This window comes from Parus major, chromosome 12, assembly GCF_001522545.3.
Source record: "Parus major isolate Abel chromosome 12, Parus_major1.1, whole genome shotgun sequence".
Lineage (NCBI taxonomy): Eukaryota > Metazoa > Chordata > Aves > Passeriformes > Paridae > Parus > Parus major.
The window spans coordinates 15,763,886-15,782,144 of NC_031781.1; the positions used below are offsets into that span (position 1 = coordinate 15,763,886).

At 48.8% G+C, this 18,259-nt stretch overlaps 1 protein-coding gene across 3 annotated transcripts in view; it reads right to left on the reverse strand.

The window, feature by feature from the left end:
* The window catches only part of FRMD4B (FERM domain containing 4B), a 77,027-nt gene extending 60,016 nt beyond the window's left edge, over positions 1-17,011 (reverse strand). Inside the window, exon 1 of one of the 3 annotated variants that reach the window (XM_015641257.3) lies at positions 16,672-17,011. In XM_015641257.3, the coding sequence (XP_015496743.1) occupies positions 16,672-16,833 (162 nt within the window). In that variant the 5' untranslated portion in view covers positions 16,834-17,011. Of the gene's footprint in view, positions 1-8,199; positions 8,290-16,671 lie in introns of those variants that run through there. The other 2 variants (XM_015641258.3, XM_033517486.1) reach the window with 2 other exon arrangements.
* Positions 17,012-18,259: the final 1,248 nt, after the last annotated feature.

The window sequence follows — 18,259 nt, forward strand, 5'->3', positions numbered from 1 at the left end:
TTAGAAGTCTCATTTAAAAATACAGATATGGACATTTAAACCCTGAGACGTGAGGAATCTTGTCTCAGAAATCACACATCCACTTCCCAGAGTTGCAGAAGATGCCAAGGTGCCCAGTGACAAAGCACCAGGAAATGCCTCTGCTGTGACAAACCTGCCAGCTCCCACCTGAGTCCCCAGAGCTCTGTGGCCAGGGGCTTGTGCAACCCCAGGAACTTCATGGACAAAGTTACAGGACAGCAACATCCAGAGCCATGAAATGCCTGTGGCTGTAGCTCCAAGAGGAGCTGCTTGCACCCCCCTGCCCTCCCCCTGCCCATTACTGAACACCTGAGGGCTATATTCCTGCTCAGACACCTTCTCCACCCAGGATGAAGCACAGGGATACTCACTGCCTGGCACCACAGCCTGCTCAAGGAACACAAATCTGCTGGTGTGACCGTCAGCTTTGCATCTGTAGGCTCCAATCTCCAAACAAAGCCGTGTTAACCCCGACAGTCCGAGCCCTTCTCCTCCTCCTGCACACCCAAAGCTTCAGCCACCAGCACCCTGGTTCCTGCAGCTGTGCAGGAGCTCTCTCCAAGCATCCACACCCCATTCCTGATGGGGCAGAGAGCATTTGGCTCACCCTCTTCTTATAATCAGAATAAAATCACTCCAAATTAATATCACAGGGAAACACAAGCCCATCCTACATCAGGAATGTCGCCCACCAGAGAGGTCATCTCCAGGAGACAGCTCTGCTCACATCCAGCTGCCTCCCTGTGCAGACAGGCCTCTGATGTACACGGCATCACCTTTCACAAGCCTTTTCTATACAGGAGATGGAACCAAAATCCCACCTCACAAGCTTTGGAGTGCCAATCCCCTTCCACCAGCCCTGTATGGGCCCAGCAATGCCACAGAAATGCTCCAGCACTCTCACAGGTACCAACAACCTGGTCCCATCCTCTTGCTGGATGAGGATGCTGGATGAAGCTGGAGAGCTTCATAAAGAGGCTTCTATCACCTTCATCAATGGATTTTGGAGAGGGAAAGATGCTTCCAGCTCAGCAACTGGAGACTCTGAGCTCCTGGAGCCAGAGCAGCAAAGGACTTCTTTTTAACTCCCCCAATGACATTGATGTGATTCATTATCAGCAAATCCACTTGCAGGTTTGTTTCCTCAGGCTGTGGGAAGGGACTTGTGCTGTGCCCCAACTCCCAGGGCACCAGGCTCCTCAAAGACCCAAAGCCCTGCAGCCCTTGCTGAGACATTTTCTTTCATCTTTAATTCAGGATGCCCTGCTAATCTGAACAATATAATTGATTTTCTGTGTGTTGGAGCAATCCATCACGAGATGAGCACAGCTGTCTGGCTCAGTCAAGAGCCAGTGTGAACAGTCTTGAGATATTTATACACACACACATCTGTTTTCAGCTTATTCTCATTGATTTGGCATTGTCTGCACAAATGAACAATTTCTGCAACATGCCCCCAAATTGGTTGTCTTAGCAGTTACTTTTGAAAAGACTGCTAATATTTAAGCTATTACCCAGTAAAAGAAGTAGCAGCATAAAATTCATGAAGCATCTCGGTGTCTCATCTCGTTCCCAATAGGAAATTAGGAGAGAGACATTACACAGCCCTATTTTTGGCAAAACCATGCTGAGAGACTGGGAAACAATAAAAATCCAGCATCCCAAAGTCACTTGTATTCTCTGTACACAAGTAAGCAGCAAAACCTCAAAAACTGAGAGGACTGAAAGAAGATAAACACTTTCCACTGCAGAAATACAGTTATATCAAAATACTGCAGCTCTCCTAATTTACAGGCAGTCAGTAAGAATCTGATTCACCCAGATCTTCAGTAAAAAAGGCAGATAATGAAGGGAAACAAACAATTCTCAGAATATCCATGTGTGGAAATTAAAGCATATGGTGAGATTGTAACTTTACATAGAAAATTAGCATCATCATCAAGGTTTCATTAGCTGAGAGGAAACAACATTTTGTCCTCCCCTTTTTGTCACCAAAAAAAAAAAAAAAAGACAAATTCTCTACCTAAAATCATCAAAGCAGATTTTCCAAAACATCCATCCTTTAAAAAGAAAATCAGCAAGGCAGAGGAAAAAAACCTACTTCTTGGCTACTTAGCCCAATTCCCTACAATATCCTGAGCCTGAATGTTTATTTGGGGAAAAAAAGCACATGCAGGATATTTATGCTATTTCTCTTGGACAGAAACATCCTCCCTATGCAAAGCTGGTTGTTACATGCAATATTTTTAGACATCCATGTGTGTCATCCCGTTAGGGAAAAAATAAGAAAAAGAAAAGAGTAATTAGACAGGGTGTAAACAGGAAATCTCAAAAAAACCCAAACCCTTAAGACAAAAAAAATAAAAGCTGTCAGAATAACACATCTCCTGAAGGGAAGCTTAGGAATGGAGAATCATGAAGGGTTTGGGTCAGGAGCAAACCCCAAAGTGTTGTATTCCCTTCTAGGTCAGATTTCTCCCTCCCAGAACTGGGCAAGTTACAAAGAAGTCACTTGGCCTATCTGCCACTGACTTCTATTTTTAAGCCCTTTTTTGTTTTAAGGTCTAGAGAAAGCCAAAAAAACCAAAAAACCCCAAACCAAACAACAAAACCCAAACCCTAAAATCTCTCTGGCCAGAGAAGAGAGGATTACACGTAATTAAGACAAAACTGGGAGCTGTGTCTGCCTGTGAGAGGCTCGGAGCCCTGTGCCTGCATCCCAGCTGTTCTCCCTGGGGATGTGCCACGGGCTGGGCTCAGCAGCCTGCACACACTGCACCCCTGAACGAGGGCAACCTGCCCAGGGTCCTGCAGCCACCTAAATACTCACCAGCAGAAGCTTCAAAACCACCCCCACTCACAGCCTGTGAGGCTTCACACCTTTAATACCCTGAATTCCATGAGAAGTCTTTTGGAAGGAGCAAACCTCTTCCCCCAGTTCTCCTCTTTCCTTCCTCCCAAGACAAAACATTTTGTTCAGGGTGCTCCTGGAAACATCAGGGACACCAGGGATTTACTCCTCTGCGCATTATTTCCATGAGCTACTGGCAGGGTAACCACGTGAAATTAAACTTCACTGGCAGATGAATAGCTCCAAAAGATATTTTATAGGCAGTACCTGTACTGATGCACCCAGTGATGAGGGAGAAAGGGGAACCATTTTTACTACATAAATGGCCAGCACACAGCCTTAAACCTGCAGTTTGAGAGGTGAGGAATTGGACTGTGGTACACCATTATAGATTATAAAAACTGGCTCATTTATTCCTGGAACAGGCACACCACAGTGGCTCAGGCAAAGCACTGAAGAAAACAACACAGATAACAAAAATCTAAAGAGCAAAATTCCCTCTCTGAGAAGGCACTGCTGTCCCTTTGCACACTGACTCCACACACCTTTGCCATGAGGCCATCCCAAAATGCTTCCATCCTGCTTCTGGCAGCGACTCACAGGCAGCAGTGCTGTTTTCCAGGTGCACAAGCCTAGAGCACCAGCCTGGATCTTCAAAGGATTTCACCTCCAAATCCCTACCTGAGCTGCACTTAAACACCCATTAAAGCATCACCAATAATTTCTTGTAAAGACTGTTTTTTTTATCCAAACCTCTCTTCTGTAACTCTTAAGCCTGTCAGAGATTTCAAAACTTAATACTGAAGCCCCTACACTTCAGGTTTTCATTGGCATTTAGGTGGGTTTTTTCCTTTGCTTCTGAAGGCATTTAGGATCAGCTCCTCAGCTGCCTCAGATCAGCACTGCTTCATTGACTTTGGTACAACCAGCCAGCTTATGTCTGGCCCCTGAACGTGCACAGCCTGATCAAAATGTGAAATCACATGCCACAATGTCTTGCAATAAGGAGCTGCCCTAACCAGGCACATCTCAGGAAAATAAAAGCCTTTGCCTGTCCTTCTGGAAGGAAGGGGCCTGCATGCAGCTGGGGGGAAGAGGGAAAAAGTTATAATGGTTTAAATGACCTCAGAGTTTCCTGGTGTGTCTGTTGGGAGAGCAAAGCTTCATCATGTTCCAGCACTTGGAGTCACTCAGAAATCTGAGGAATAAGCAGGAAAATAACAGACAGAAGTTTGGGCCTATACCAGCATTGCTGTGGAAGCTTTTTAAACAGCCTGTACAGATCTCCAAAAACACCATGATGCACAATCTGGGGAGCCTGTCTGCAACCCCAGGTCTTCCCTGAGCAGTGTAGGTGCCATCACTGTGTCCTGTGGTGGGAGGTGCTCAGGGTGGAGGACTGGAAATGCTCCACTCTCCCACAAGTGAAGATCTGAGGAAGGGAAGCATTGCCCCAACCCACTGCCACATCCCAGCCCACTGTGTGTCTCTCCACCAGCTCCTCTGTCACAGAGCAGTGCAGTGCCCTCCCCTCTGGGCTCACTGACACCTCCTGCAATGCCCAGTGGGTCAGCTCTGGCTCCAAAAACTGGTGTTTCCCCAGTCTCTGCTCACACCGGCCAGGACAGCCTGTGGGCTCCTGCCATAACACCACAGTCTGGCTCCCACAGACACAATAAACCTGCAGTGATCCCTTAGAGGGCAGTGGCAGAGCTCCCTCCAGCTTTATGGGGGCAGACCATGTCTCCAGACATACTGCCTCTCCTTCCTAATCTTCAAGTCATAAAGAAGCCTTTGGCTGAAGTCCTGTCTCCAGTGTAGTCAATTAATTTTGCCATTAATTTTAACAGGGTCAGGGTTTTTTGCCTTAAATCATTTGTTATCTCACTATTAACCTTTAACAGAAGCCAGTATCAGCTTAAAGTTAAACAGCCAGTGATGCTCCACCGGGGCTGGCTACATCTTTCATCCTTTGTGCTCTGGCAAACCACCCTGCAGGACCAACCAGGTGACTCCAAGTGCCACCCCCACCTCTCCCAAGGGCTGCAGAGGCTGCTTTGGCCCTGCATCCACAAGATGTTTACCCACAGCCCCTGCAGGGACTGTGCAGACCTCAGGGTATTCTCTTTCTCAGGACCAGCCAGGCAGGGACACTTAAAGCCATAACTGAAAGACGTGCACTGAAATAACGTTTTAAGATGAGGCAGGCTGGAGAAAAGTGCAAGTTTTGCGCTTTGATGCCCCTTTGATGATGCTCTACATGGAAATGTTGGCTCTGCTGAAGTTTGGCAATGAGCTGGAGATAAAACACAGTGCCTGGAACAGGGGGCTGAGGGGCTGCCTGGGTTGCATGGCACCTTCCTAAAATAGCCATGTGAGCTGGAGATAGGATGAAATAACTGGCTCCTGCAGAGCATCAACTGACTTTCATGTAAGCCCCACCAGCTGAGCCAGTGAAAAAGTCTGGCACAGGAACAGCCCAAGTGCTCTCTCCCTCACTGCAGGCACTGTGGCTTTGCAGGGCCACGTGCCAACAGATTTTCCATGCAACCCTCCTTTTCCCCATTTATTCTATTATTTCTCATTGCAGGGGATGGCAGATCTAAGGGACTCTTTCATTCACTCTGTTGATGGCTTGTACAGGAGACAGGCACAGCCTCTTGGGGTCATTAGAAAGACCCCACTCACCAGAGCAGGGTATGGGGCTCTAAACCTCATCCTCCTCTCCCAAAATTCTCTGAAATAATGAGGAGCACACTGTAATAAGACCCCCAAAAACTGAACAAAACTGAAGAACGGCGATAAATTGAAATCCAGGGAACAATTTAATTGAATCTTTCTCAAAATGCTAAATCCAGTAATCCAGCCAGGAGTAAAACCCTTTGCCAAGAGCCAAACATAAGCAGCAGAACTGCAGCTTCTTGCTCCCTACCAGGAGTGTGCAATGTGAAGAGCTCACCCCTCTCCCCCCCATGAGGAAATCTTGCAGTGTGGCTGCCTTTCCCTGGATTTGCCTTTGCTCCATTGCACATGGGGGTGCAGGGGTTGCTCACTGGGCACCAGCACAGGGATGAAAGCACTCGAGTGCTCAGGCAGCACCAGCCCCACTGCAGGAGGCAGGGGGAAGGATTGCTGCTAAAGTCTGGCCCCAGACTTCCAGCTGCCAAGCAGCACCCAGCCAGCATTTCACTTTTGGCAAATTATCACAAATGCTGAGTCCCTCTGGCAGAGGGGGAGAGGTTAGCTACCCTCCTGAAGGATCAGCACCTTTACTGCATGAATATTCTTCTCAAAGGTGTCTCAAGCTGAAAACTGAAGTGTTTTTCAAACAGGCCATGCCATTCCACGAGTGCTGATGTACCATTCCTGCCACTCTGCAGCATATTTAAAACAACAAGAGAAGAATGGGCAGGCAACTTTACAGCTAATGCTATTTAAAAAAAACAAACACCTATCTGGAAAATTAATAGGAAACAATCAGTGCAAATCTGCCAGAAATATCAAGTCAATGAAATCCAACATCTGCTTTCCTTGGCAGCACACAGCCAGTAAATTTGTGTCTGCAGGAGACAGGCTTATCACCAGCAGTGCTGAGACTCTGCAGGCAGGTCATTACTGCACACAGCCCATGGTGGTGGCTTGTTCCAGTGCAACCTCCTGGGAATTTAGGGGAAAAAGGAATCCTGCGGGATCAGAGTGTTTTCCTGATGCAAGCTGACAGAACAAATGCAGTGCTGCCCGTGAAGGGGCACTGCCTGGAGGCAGCAGCATCCTCTGTCCCTGAATAAGCAGTGCCACAGTGGGGCAGGACTGGCCACCTGCCCTCCTCTGACCTGTCCTGACCTCTGCTCCCCAGCCAGGAGGCAAAGCAGTTAAGCTCCAGCTTCTTTGCCTAAGTCTCTGCAACACCAATCTCAGGGTTTATTCCGTGCAGAGCTTCTGGTAACTTTTCCTGTGTTTTATCTCACCCCAGAAGCCATCCCTGACCCACTTGAACAAACTCAGCTTTCCCTGTTACAGGAAGAGTTGCAGAAGATGAAAAAATACCTTTATAGAAAAGTAGTTTCACAACTCTGGAGATCCACACCCTGCCCTTGGTGCCTTTTTGCATCTCCCCAGCCCTGAAAATCTCCCCCATTTCTGATGGCTTTTCACAGGATGCTCCTCTGGCCCCTCCACCACCTCCCTGCTCAACCCCGAATTGGGTTTTTGAGGGAGGGCTCCCAAAGCAGGAGATACAGGCAGAGCAAGCCCTGACCAAATAATTGTCATCCCCTCCAGGCAGCATCTCATCTCCTAAAGTCTCCTGTCCCATCCAGGTCCTGCACCCAGCATACACCCCTGGACTTTTCCAGCCACCCATGCTTGGCTACAGCCCCTCAGGAAATCCAGATACCAGCCTTGGGCAGACATCAGGTAAGCAGGAGATGAAAAACAATTTAAAAAGAAGGCTAAAAGTGCAAGTCCTTTAAATATCTGCAACTCTTAAAAAAATGGCAGAGAGCAAATAAATAAACCAAGAGAAGTCACAGCAGTGGGTATGGGCTGGAGCAGGCAGCAAGCAGCGTTTCTGTGGAGCCAACATTCCCAGTGCCAGCACCTTGCCAGGCACTCAGGGGGGCTGATCCAGATGGTTCCACATTTCTCTTTTAAAGCTAAACAAGTGCTTTGGATCAAAGGCTTCTTTCTCATCAGCTCTGTGTGCACTGCTGCATCTCCAGGCCACCTCTTCACAAGGGTTTTTTGGGGGGTGAGAGGGGAGGGGACCTGATGAGGAGATATTTAATAGTTGCATGCTGAAAGGAGTTACTGTACCAGGCGCCGACCGCCTTTTCTCCGGACTCATGAATCTGCGCTTTGTTCGGGTTAAATCATATCTCAGAGCAGCCCAAAAGGGTAATCTCTGCAAAGAGGTTTTTTCTCTAACCAGAAGTTAGAGATCTTTGCTCCAGCTGCAGCAAAGTTACCAGAACCCAGCTTGGATTTAGCCCTTTGCTAAAGGAGCCAAGGCAGCATTTACAACAAAGGCAGGAAAATGCAGCTGTAAATGCTGGGATAAACAAACAGCCCCTTATCTCCTCAATGGAGTGCAAAAGATGCAAAGAAATTTTTATGGACTGATCCTTCAAGGCAAAGAGAAGAGCAAGCAGAAAGGTTTCAGCCCACACCATCCCAAACTTTCTTCACTCTGTGCTGCTTTCTGGCTCTCTGGGGCTCACAGCTCTGAGCTCTGCACGATGTTTAACTCAGGACACACTGCAAGAGCACTAAATAAATAACATTATCTGTCACTGCTAAGCATCAGAAATTAAAACACAGCCTCTTACCTCCACATCAGACACCCTGCTGGTTGAAATGGACTTGAGAAACCCAAGAAGTACTCCCAACGTGCATGCACTAAGCTTTCATGTTTTCTGCACATTTGAGCTGGGGGAAGAAGGGAGACACGCTCCCGGACTTCTTCCGTTGCCATATAATCTGAAGGAAGTGACCTTCGCGTTTTGCTGCTTTGATTACACATTCAGAAACAAAAGCCCTTCCAGAGTGAGTCAGGGGACACAAGGGGTTGAAAAGGGATTGTTAAAAATGGGAAAGCATTACAATTGTGGGCTGGTTTTTGGTTTTTTGGTTTTTTTTTCCCCTGTGGTATTAACCCCTTTATTCTAAAACAAAACCAAATTAAAACCCAGCAGTTGGTGACCAAAGGCATAGCATAGGTGCCAGTCCTGGGGCAGTGAGACACTGGTGTGGGACCACAATCCCTGTGTCACAGCAGTGGCTGAGGACCCCCATGCTGGCAGCTCTGTGCTCTCTGGGAGCTGCCATCAGCCCTCCCAGCTCCTCCACCCCACACTCCTACCCCAGGACAGGAGGGGCTGCTGTGTAAAAACTTGACACAGCACTAAAACTTCAAGCCATCCCCAGTCTGAACCCCTTGGAACAAGGCTGAGCCCTGTGGCAGCAGGGACCAACCCATCTGGAGGGATAGAGGACCAGAGATAACCAGAGCTGGGCTGCTCAGCACATTCACAAACTCACATCTCCACTGTCCCTCCCTGCAAGAGACACCCCAGGGACAGCACTGCACTCACTGGGTGCCCAAACTGCTTCCCAAAGCACAGCTCTGCTGCTCTGGTGTGGGGTGCTGCACTCTGGGGAGGGAGCTGAGTGTGTGGACACAGTTCACAACCTTGGCCATCAGTCTCAACTTGCTCCTGCTCTACAGGAGTGCACTTTGCTGCTGGCAGGGGAATAAATCATGTACCTGCTGTTCTGCTGCTCCTTTGCAGGCTGCTCTCTGTGTGCAAAACACCCAGCTCTGCTTTCAGTCCTTGATTCCTTTCCCCCTGGCACATCAACCCACGAGGCTTCACACGCCCCCAGCTCTGACACAGCAGCACAAACTGTGTAACTGTGCCAGGCAGAGCACAGGTGTCACACAGAAACTGCTCTCAAAGAAATCACACAGCCACAGAAACTGCTCTCCTCAAAGAAAACTCAAACAACTGACACTGCTCTCACTGAAAATGAAAAAAACACAACAACGAAGAACTGTGCACCCAAATCCAGGAGGCTGCAAGTTCCAGAGTTCCAACCTGACCTTCAGGCAGGTACACAAGAGGCACAAGGTCTCAAATTTACACCTGCAGTTACTTCAAAAATCTGAATGCTCTTACTCAGTTACCTATGCTCTCAACTGAGCAGTCACTAGGCACACAGAGGACAAAATGTGAAGACTCTCCCTAACCAATTTTTTTAATCCAGGGATCTATTTTAATAGAAAAAAAAATAAAAATAAGTTCAACACCTGGAACAAACTAACTTGCTTTTCCCAGAATGAAAACGGGTCAGACTTTGACAGCAACATCTCACAGATGTGGCTCCCTCTTCTCAGAGGTCCTGAGGCCCCTTGGCCCAGCTGAAGTCCCCCAAATAGGAGGCTCTGTGCAAGTGTTTGAGGCCAACAAGAGGTTCCATGAAGCTGCAGAGCACTGTGTAAAGACAGAGCCTTCCCAACAGTGCTGGGGAGAGAAGCAGCACTGCCTGGTCCACATCACACAGGGTGAGTCAGCCCTGCTCCCCTCACCTCCCCAAATAACCATCAGGGCAGACACCTCCAGAGGGCAGCTACCCCAGACACCCAGGATGCAGTGAGGTGCCAGAGGAGTCTCACCCTCCTTGTTTAATTCAAAAGAACCAGCTTTGATCAAATAACCACCCCTTAAATAGCTGCAGACAAAGAGTTGTCTTTTTTCCCAGAGTTATTTTGTAAAAGCCAACATTCTCATAGTCATGAGACTACAAAAGCTTTCCACTCCGTGCTCAATATCACAGGTTTCATGAAAAACCCCCACATCAGGCAGGAGGGTGCCAGGTCAGGTCCAGCCAGCTGCTCCAGACTGCACCAGCAACCTAAGAGGTGGCAGTGAGACAATTTTGGGAGAGGATTTCAGAGCAACAAACTTGCACTGGTCTCCAAAACAGACTCCAAAGCCCCAAAAATAAGATGGAAAATAGACAGTGAGTCATGTTTCCTTAGAGAAATGACGTGAAGGTTACCTGGGTGGTGCCAGCTTCTGCCCTGCTGGGATAACCACAGGGACAGGAATAGCTGGAGGAGGGAGAGCACAGCTCCTCAGAGGATCTGTGGCTTCCAAACAAACATAAACCAGGGCTGCATAATTCAGCTGTACAGGGAACTTTTTATAATTGGGAAAAATTTCTTTTCAAACTGAGTTTGAAAGTTTGAAAGAAACACAGCACACCTGTAAGAGGTAGGAAACTGTTGGGAGCTGAGCAGAGGGAAATCTCTGCAACTCTGAGGCACAAATGAGCTGAGTTTGGGGACAGCAGTGTCACAGCCCTCCAGTGAAGGGTGACCCTACAGGGAATGCAGCACACCCCAGCCCCCCCAGAGCCATGACCTTCCACTGAAGAGTGACCCTACAGGGAATGCAGCACACCCCAGCCCCCCAGCAAGGTGAACAGATGCACTGAGCTTGATATGAGAGAGGAATTACTGCCACTTTCACCAGGGCTTAACAAACCACCCTGCTCCAAACCTCACACCCTCTGGCCAGCCCACATCTCCCTGCCTAGAAACCAGCCAAAGTTAAAGCCAGGCTGCTCAGGACTCAGCACACCACCAGCAGTGCCATGGGTGACTTCTCCAGCCCCATTCCCAGCCCTGCTGGCACCACACTCCTGTGCCTGGTGGCCAGCAGGGAGATGCACACTGGGGCACCCATCCCCAGGCACCTGCCCCACATCAGCTGGAAAAGCAACAGAAACATCACAGTCTTAATCCTAGCACTGCTAGGACTGTAAAAGATTACTTTTAGTGGCTAAATCCAGCACTTTCAAGCTCTTCTCAGCTTTTGGATCAAACTTATTCTCCCCAACACACCACTGATGCACATTTAAATGAATGACAGATCAATTAGTGGGGAAAAGTGTATACATGTGTATTTGTGTGTGGGAGGGTATTTAAGCTAATATATTCCAGCACTGATAGCTTTATCCTCTTTGGAGTCTCTGAGAATGAACTGGCCTCCATCTGTACAGAAGATTAGCAGAATTACTAATCACTAATTATGACTCAGAGGTTTTAAGAGCAATGCAGACTGTACAAGGGGTGGCCTGATTTTCAGAAAATGAGGGGACAAAGATAGCACAGCGTTATTTTAAGCACACGGACAGTCCATCCGAGATCACAAAGCGCTGCAGTGACAATGCCAGCAGAAGGGGTGACAGGGAGACAAACACTCAGAAGGACAAAAGTGAAGGCAGGAAAAACCAGCACGTGCCTGAAACACTTTTAATTTACCTTTTCACACAGTTTGTGTCCAGTCAGAGCAAGCTGGCCAGCCTCTCTGCAGAGGCCAGAATGGAGATTTATCCAGGGAAGCTCATACAGTGATACCTTTGTACAGGACTTTCTGCCTCTGAGAAGTGGTGCCAGCGACATTCGAAATCTAACGTATTTTGTGAGCTGCGTCACATCGAAGAGGAAAAATATTTATACAGGCCCAAGTGGTTTGTGAATAGAAGGCACTGTTTGAAACTGGCACTGTGACACCCCCGAAGGAAATGAGATGAAGTTCACAGTCTGGTTGTGAAGTTTGTCAGTGAGGGAAGAGAGAGAAGCCATTAAAAAAAAATAATTTTTTTTTTTAAAAAAATCATATTTTTGTTTGAATAAACTCTCTCAAACAGAAAATGCTATATCATGAGCTCAGATGGAAATGTATCTGGCAGAGAGCTCTGGAAAGCTGCTGTTGGAAGTGTGCAGAGCCAAGTTTAACTCTAAGCTGTCAGGAGGCAGTGCCCAGAGCTTGTTCTCAGCCCTCCTAAAGGCTCCCCAAAAGTCTCAGCCATGGGGACACCTCCACGTGCCAGGTTTGGACATGATGGGAGATCCAGCAGTGCCAAAGCTCTGCAGGTGACATATGAGCAGCATCACTGGATTAGATCAGATCCCTCCCAAAAGAAAAACAGCTGGATGAAAGCAGCCAGAGCAAAGCTCTTCCAGGGTAACCCGTAATCCCCAGAGCACGAGTTTAAATCTTTGAAGGAACACAGACACATATTCAATGTCCTCTAAAAAGGTTTTCAAGCTCCCTTTGAAAAGCCCTGACCTGTAGGAACACCTGAGATGCTTCTGCTGAATGTCACTCCTGGGGTCTGTCTGGTGTGGAACAAAGTTGTTCCCCGAGAGCGCAGCCCCAGCTTTGTGCTCTCCCTCAGCACTCCAGCACCGCCTCTCATCATTGTGAAAGGAGAAGGAAAAAAGGCATCTCAATCTGTTGTCAGCATTTTTCATAATGCAAAGTTAAGGTGTGGCAGCAGAGGAAGCATGATGCTCACTATCCAAACCAACTACGTTAGCACTGGAGGAAACAGAAGTCAGCCACTTCCTCTCCTGCCCCTCCACCCCAGGTACCATGGGCCAGACACACGGACAAAGCTGATTTACTGTGCTGCATCAGCAAAATCTTGTCACTTCATACAGAGGAAATGACCTTTCAGGTTAAAAAGCAGTTTGTCCAAAAGACCCATATGAAAATTTACACTTTTAGGCCATAATTTATCAGCTAATTACCAGTGCAATTGGTAATTTCACGTAGTCCTAAACTGCTTAACCACAGAGATGCTCCCATATCTGGCTGTACATCCAGCAGATCAATCACAACATGTCACTGTGTTCTCCAGGGAGTTGGGGAACAGTCCTCCCAATTTCTTTACCACTTTGCATAGAGCAGATTGACTGACACACATTTAACCTTGACCCTAAACGTGACCATTTTTTAACTGATAAGAGTTAGCTGCATCATTAAATAGACTTTGATGCCTTTTCTGGATCCTGCTTAACCATGCTGAGGAATCACTGTGTTGTGGGATGTACTGGTGGCAACTAGCATTGGAATCTCAGAGGAAAACTTCATGTCACTCCCCCAGTGAAAACCAGGCCAGTGGTAACACAGGTAAAAGTTTTTGGCTTTGCAGCTGCTTATTAACCTCATTTATATAAAAATTTCACTTTGCTTTAGTGCCCTATAATTAAATCTAAGACAGGTGGCCTATAAAACCAGCATGTGGAGGGTCCTGCAGAAAGATTTCTTTGGGAATAGTATCAGGACACCTAGAAATGCCATGTTGTCCCATCTCAGGCATCAGGAGGGGCTCAGGGAAGACCCCTCAAAGCCACAGAACTATGTGCCAGAGCTCCACAATAAAATACAGCCTTCACTCCCTTCTCTGGTAGGAAATGGGAACCCTTGTGTGAAGGCTTCTATGCCAAATTCTCATCCAGGAATTTTCCAAGCCCTAACAGCCTCAATAACTCATACCAGCTTGCTGCTGTTAGAAAGAAGACCAGTGCCAGTGCTTTTCTATCAGCTGTCTCTGCAAATCTGTTATTTCTAGGACAGGCTTTAAACACTCCCTGCCACAGACAAGACAATGTTCCCTGGTGTACAAGCCAAGGGCTCAGAGAATCAACCCACACCCTCCCCTCCCCTCGGGAGGGTTCAGGGGTTATTTCAGAGTGAAATGGGACACCCCAGCAGTGCTTTGCCTCACAGCCTCCCCCAGATGGATGGGCTCTGGGCAAGTAGGGCATCCCCTCTCTTCTGGCAGGTGGGACAGATGATGGGAAGCATCCTGGAGCAAGGATCAGCTTGGGGAAGTGCCTGGGCTGGGGTTGAAGCCCCTATGCCAGTGACCATGTGAAACAACAGGTGAAAGGCTTCCCATATAGACATGCCAGAAACACTAAGGAGAAGGTGACTGACAAAGGCTGGTTTGTGCATGTTGGGGTGGGTTTTAGCTGTGCTTAAAGCTGCTAAGGCAGGTGAGGGTTTTACGCTGGCAGAGAGGATTTGAGCCTGCCCTGCCAGCCAGCGCTGCCCCGTGACCACCTCTGCACCTGCCAGCTCTCAAACACAGGTGGGGACCCTGCTCAGACACACAAAGCACCTGTTCAGGAGTCCATTTTAATAAGAATACAGGGAAAAAAGGTGTCTTCGTGTGGCTGCAATAACTACAGGCCTTCTGGGGGAATATCTGAGGATAAACAGCATCCCTGGCAAGTAGGAGTGCTGTCATACCCTTTTTACAAAGAACAGAGGAAAACAATTTACTCAAGAGAATGCAGGATCACAAAATCTCACATCCAAGATTAGAATCCTGTCCCACAGACACTGCAACATCCACTTCCTCAGAGAAACAACCCTATGGAGTGCTCTGCACTGCTCATGCTGATCCTGTATTGCTTCACTGAGCCTGAGGTGAAGAAACGTAGCCCAGGGTGGCTCAAAGTTCCCCCCTGTATGCAAGGGTCACCCAGCCACTGCCTCTAGTTGTTTCCATAGCTTGAAGTGCTTAAAAAATTAAGAAAAGCAGTTTGATTCAGGCTGTTGCAGGGCTCTGGTATCTGAGCAGTTGGGGGATATTTAATGCTGTGTGCTCAGTCTCACTGGACTCAGCCAGAGGTTTCAGCAGCTGAGAGCCAAGACTTCAGCACAAAAAGCCAAGTGTTACACAACCCAACAAGGAAGAGCTGCAGGGCATTCTTTCAGCCACCTCACTTTAATACACCCCAAATTACCAGCAGCAAATTCCTGATGTTTAAATGTGAGAGTTGCTTTGCTCCTGCCAGGTTTCACCTCCCAGGGAAGACTCTCAGAGCATCAAGTGGGGAGCAACAGGTCCCTGCATGTCCCCAGCAGGACAAGTTGTGGGGAGAGTGGGGGGGACACTCCCTGTCCACTTCCCTGGCTCAAGATCTGCCTGGTAGGATGGAGAAGGACTGATCTCCTCTTTTCACCCATTTTCACATCCCGGCTTTGAGACACGGGCACCTGTCAGTGATGCTTTTCATAAAGAAAAGACACACACTAGGATACAGTAAGTTTGGCCAGAGATACAGTTACATTTTGTCTCGAAAAAGTCTCTTTTCACCTCATGCCAGCCATCAGAGTATGGCAGCTGAGCAGGCTGAATACAGCTGTTGTCAGAGCTGATCCTCACCCAGCCTTTATTCCAGCCCTGGAGGGATGGGGTTTACCTCCATGGGGATGCAGTGGGGAGGGGAGGCAGTCTAAGCTGCATGCTCTTTATGTGAATGGACCCTAAAAATAACACTCACACAGCACAGGTGTAGCTGGATTTTCCTTAGAGAGGAAGAAGAGAGTCAGGACTGTAACCCACCACATTCCTACAGGTCAGTAAAGAGCCAAGGAAGAGCAATGATGCCTTTACTCCTGCATTCCCTAACTAGTCATGATCCATGTATGGATCATACCCACAGTGACACCTGTGTCAGGCACATCACACTGTGTTCCCATACGTGATCAGCTCAAGATACATTCAAGCACCTGTACATCTACCACTGCAAAGCTGCTCTCCCACTCTTGAGCCTACCCTGAAGCTAAATACTAACAGATCTCTTTAGGATTAAACAGGCACAGATGTCCTGCTAGCATGACTTTCCCATGGAAGTTGCATCCTGGTGGCCCTGGAGAGCTGTTTGCTACGAGCTGTGTCATTCTCTGTATTGCAACACACCAGGGAGAGGGGAGAAGCTGCTGTGAAATATTCACCCTGCAAACACACATGGTGAGGCTGAGAGCAAGCACGCACAGCACAAGTTCACATGAGAGACAGAAATATAGAGATACACAGAAATAAGTAACTACCAGCAAAATCAGACTCGAAAAAGGGTGACACCACCCTCGCTGCAACTGGAGACCACAATAATCGCAAGTACAGGGCTGAGTTTCCTGCCTGCACGAAAGGGAGCCCCCCCAATTGCCATTCCAGGACTGCCAGCATCAATCCCTCTGCCATGCAAAGCACTATCACGTTACAAGCTGCCACCATTCAGTGGCACAAACACAGCAGAAGCCACAGCCAGGCTCTCCCATGGGAGCATCCCACCGGCAGAGAGGAGCTCCCGGAGCTCCATCCCCAGATCCCGAGGGCGAGGATGGTGACAGCAGCCAGAGGGGCTCCCTCTGTTATGTGAGGAGCAGCTGGCTGCCAAAACACTGACAGATTGACCGACTGATAAAACATATTTGGCGCAGCAAACATCTCCCCCAAACCCTGAATTCAGGCACAGAGCCGGCACTTTGAAAGCAACACCGGGATCAGCCCAGCGCCAGCTTTAAAATCCTCCGAGCGCCTTCCCGGCGCTGCCTCGATGCTCCGGAGGCAGAGCACGCACCCGGGCCAGGTGCCGGGATGCTGTCCCAAGGAAAAGCCGTGACGGCGAGCTGGGTTATATATTTTTTTACCTGGTAGACATCGCGGAGGCCACACCAGGCTCGCAGCGCCTGCCGGCACGCCCGCAGCCGGGCCGCGTACCAGCGGCGCAGCGCTGCCACCGTCACGGTCCAGAGCAGGCGGCTGCCGCCCAGCAGCAGATCCTCCACGCCGCACATCAGCACCGAAGCCATGAGCAGCTCACAGCCCCGTCCCTGGCTCGCTCAGACGCCCGGCGTGAGGCTGGCCGGCTTTATGCGGCGGGCAGGGGTGTTGCACGGAGCCAGGGTCAAGCCTTAAAACAAACTCCTCTTTCACGGCGCTTCCTGGGCAGATTCCCAGGCATGCCCCGGCTCCTGACGCCCAGCCAGCGCCTGCAGTAGCTCAGCCCTACCAGCAGCTCACACAGCAGCCTTGTCCTTAGCAGCTTATATAAAGCTCCGTTAAGCTCCAGTAGCTACCACTATGTTTTCTAATTAAATTTTAACCCTTTTGCCATATGCCCTGACAACAACCCCTTTCAGACGCTGCAGAAGGAGGGGAAGGCGCTCGCCGGCGTTCAGCGCTGCCGCACTTGAGTGAGCTGGGCAGGCGCTCCACACACGAATCCAGCGCTATCTGCCTCCAACACCTCATTATCTGCTATACAGGGAACAAAGCTGTCATCGTTTTCTGCCGGCTGAGCCCGTGCTCAAATTATACAGTAGAAATCCTACTTGAAAAAGGCACTTCTGGGAACCAGCAAGTGGAGGAAAGCGGCGGGGGGAAGGGGGAATCAGTCCCGCAGAAACAGAATAGCTTGGAAAAGACCTTAAAGTTCATATTGTTCCGAACCCCCTGCTATGGGTAGGGACACGTTCCACTAGACCGGGTTACTCAGAGCCCCATCCAGCCTGGCTTTGAACACAACTTGTGCCAGTGAAATAGATGCACTATTCTCTTCCAGCTCTGATTGTGGTAAATACCAACAGCCATCCCTCTCTTCATCCCTGCTTGTTGCATCATATGGGTAGAACACCCAAAACGTGCTAAAGAGATGATCTGCTCTGCTCTTAAACTAACTCCATTAACGCAGCACTTGCTGCATGAGGAAAACAAAGCTGGGCATTGTAGCCGAGCTCTTCACAACAGCCCACAGCAAATAAACACTGCAATAATAACCCACAAGAGACTCCAGCCTTGCCTCCAGCCAGTTTAAGATTAAACAGCATCCTGCCCTTCTGGGGCTTAAAGTGTTAGAGCTCCCATGCCGAACCTTTCATTTGAGTGCTCTTCCCTATTACAAGCTCAGGGAGGGTGAACGATGGAGCATGATTAATCTTTTTAAACCCCCACCCCGCCAGAGGATTTTACACTTTCTAAGCTTTTTGGGACAGAAGCTGCAGGGATCCCAACATGCTACCATCAGCACCTTGTTGAGGAAACTATTCAAGGGGCAGATTTTTGGCTAAAATCATCAGCAAGGCTGACCTGTATAAGAGTAAACTCTTGTGCAGTGCAATGAATGGAAAGGGGCAGGAAGAGCTTGCACACAGGCTGGGTGGGAGAGTAAATCCCACGGCACTGCTTCCCCGAGGGCACTGCCTGCCCATCCCAAAGGATGCTCACGGGAGGAAGCCA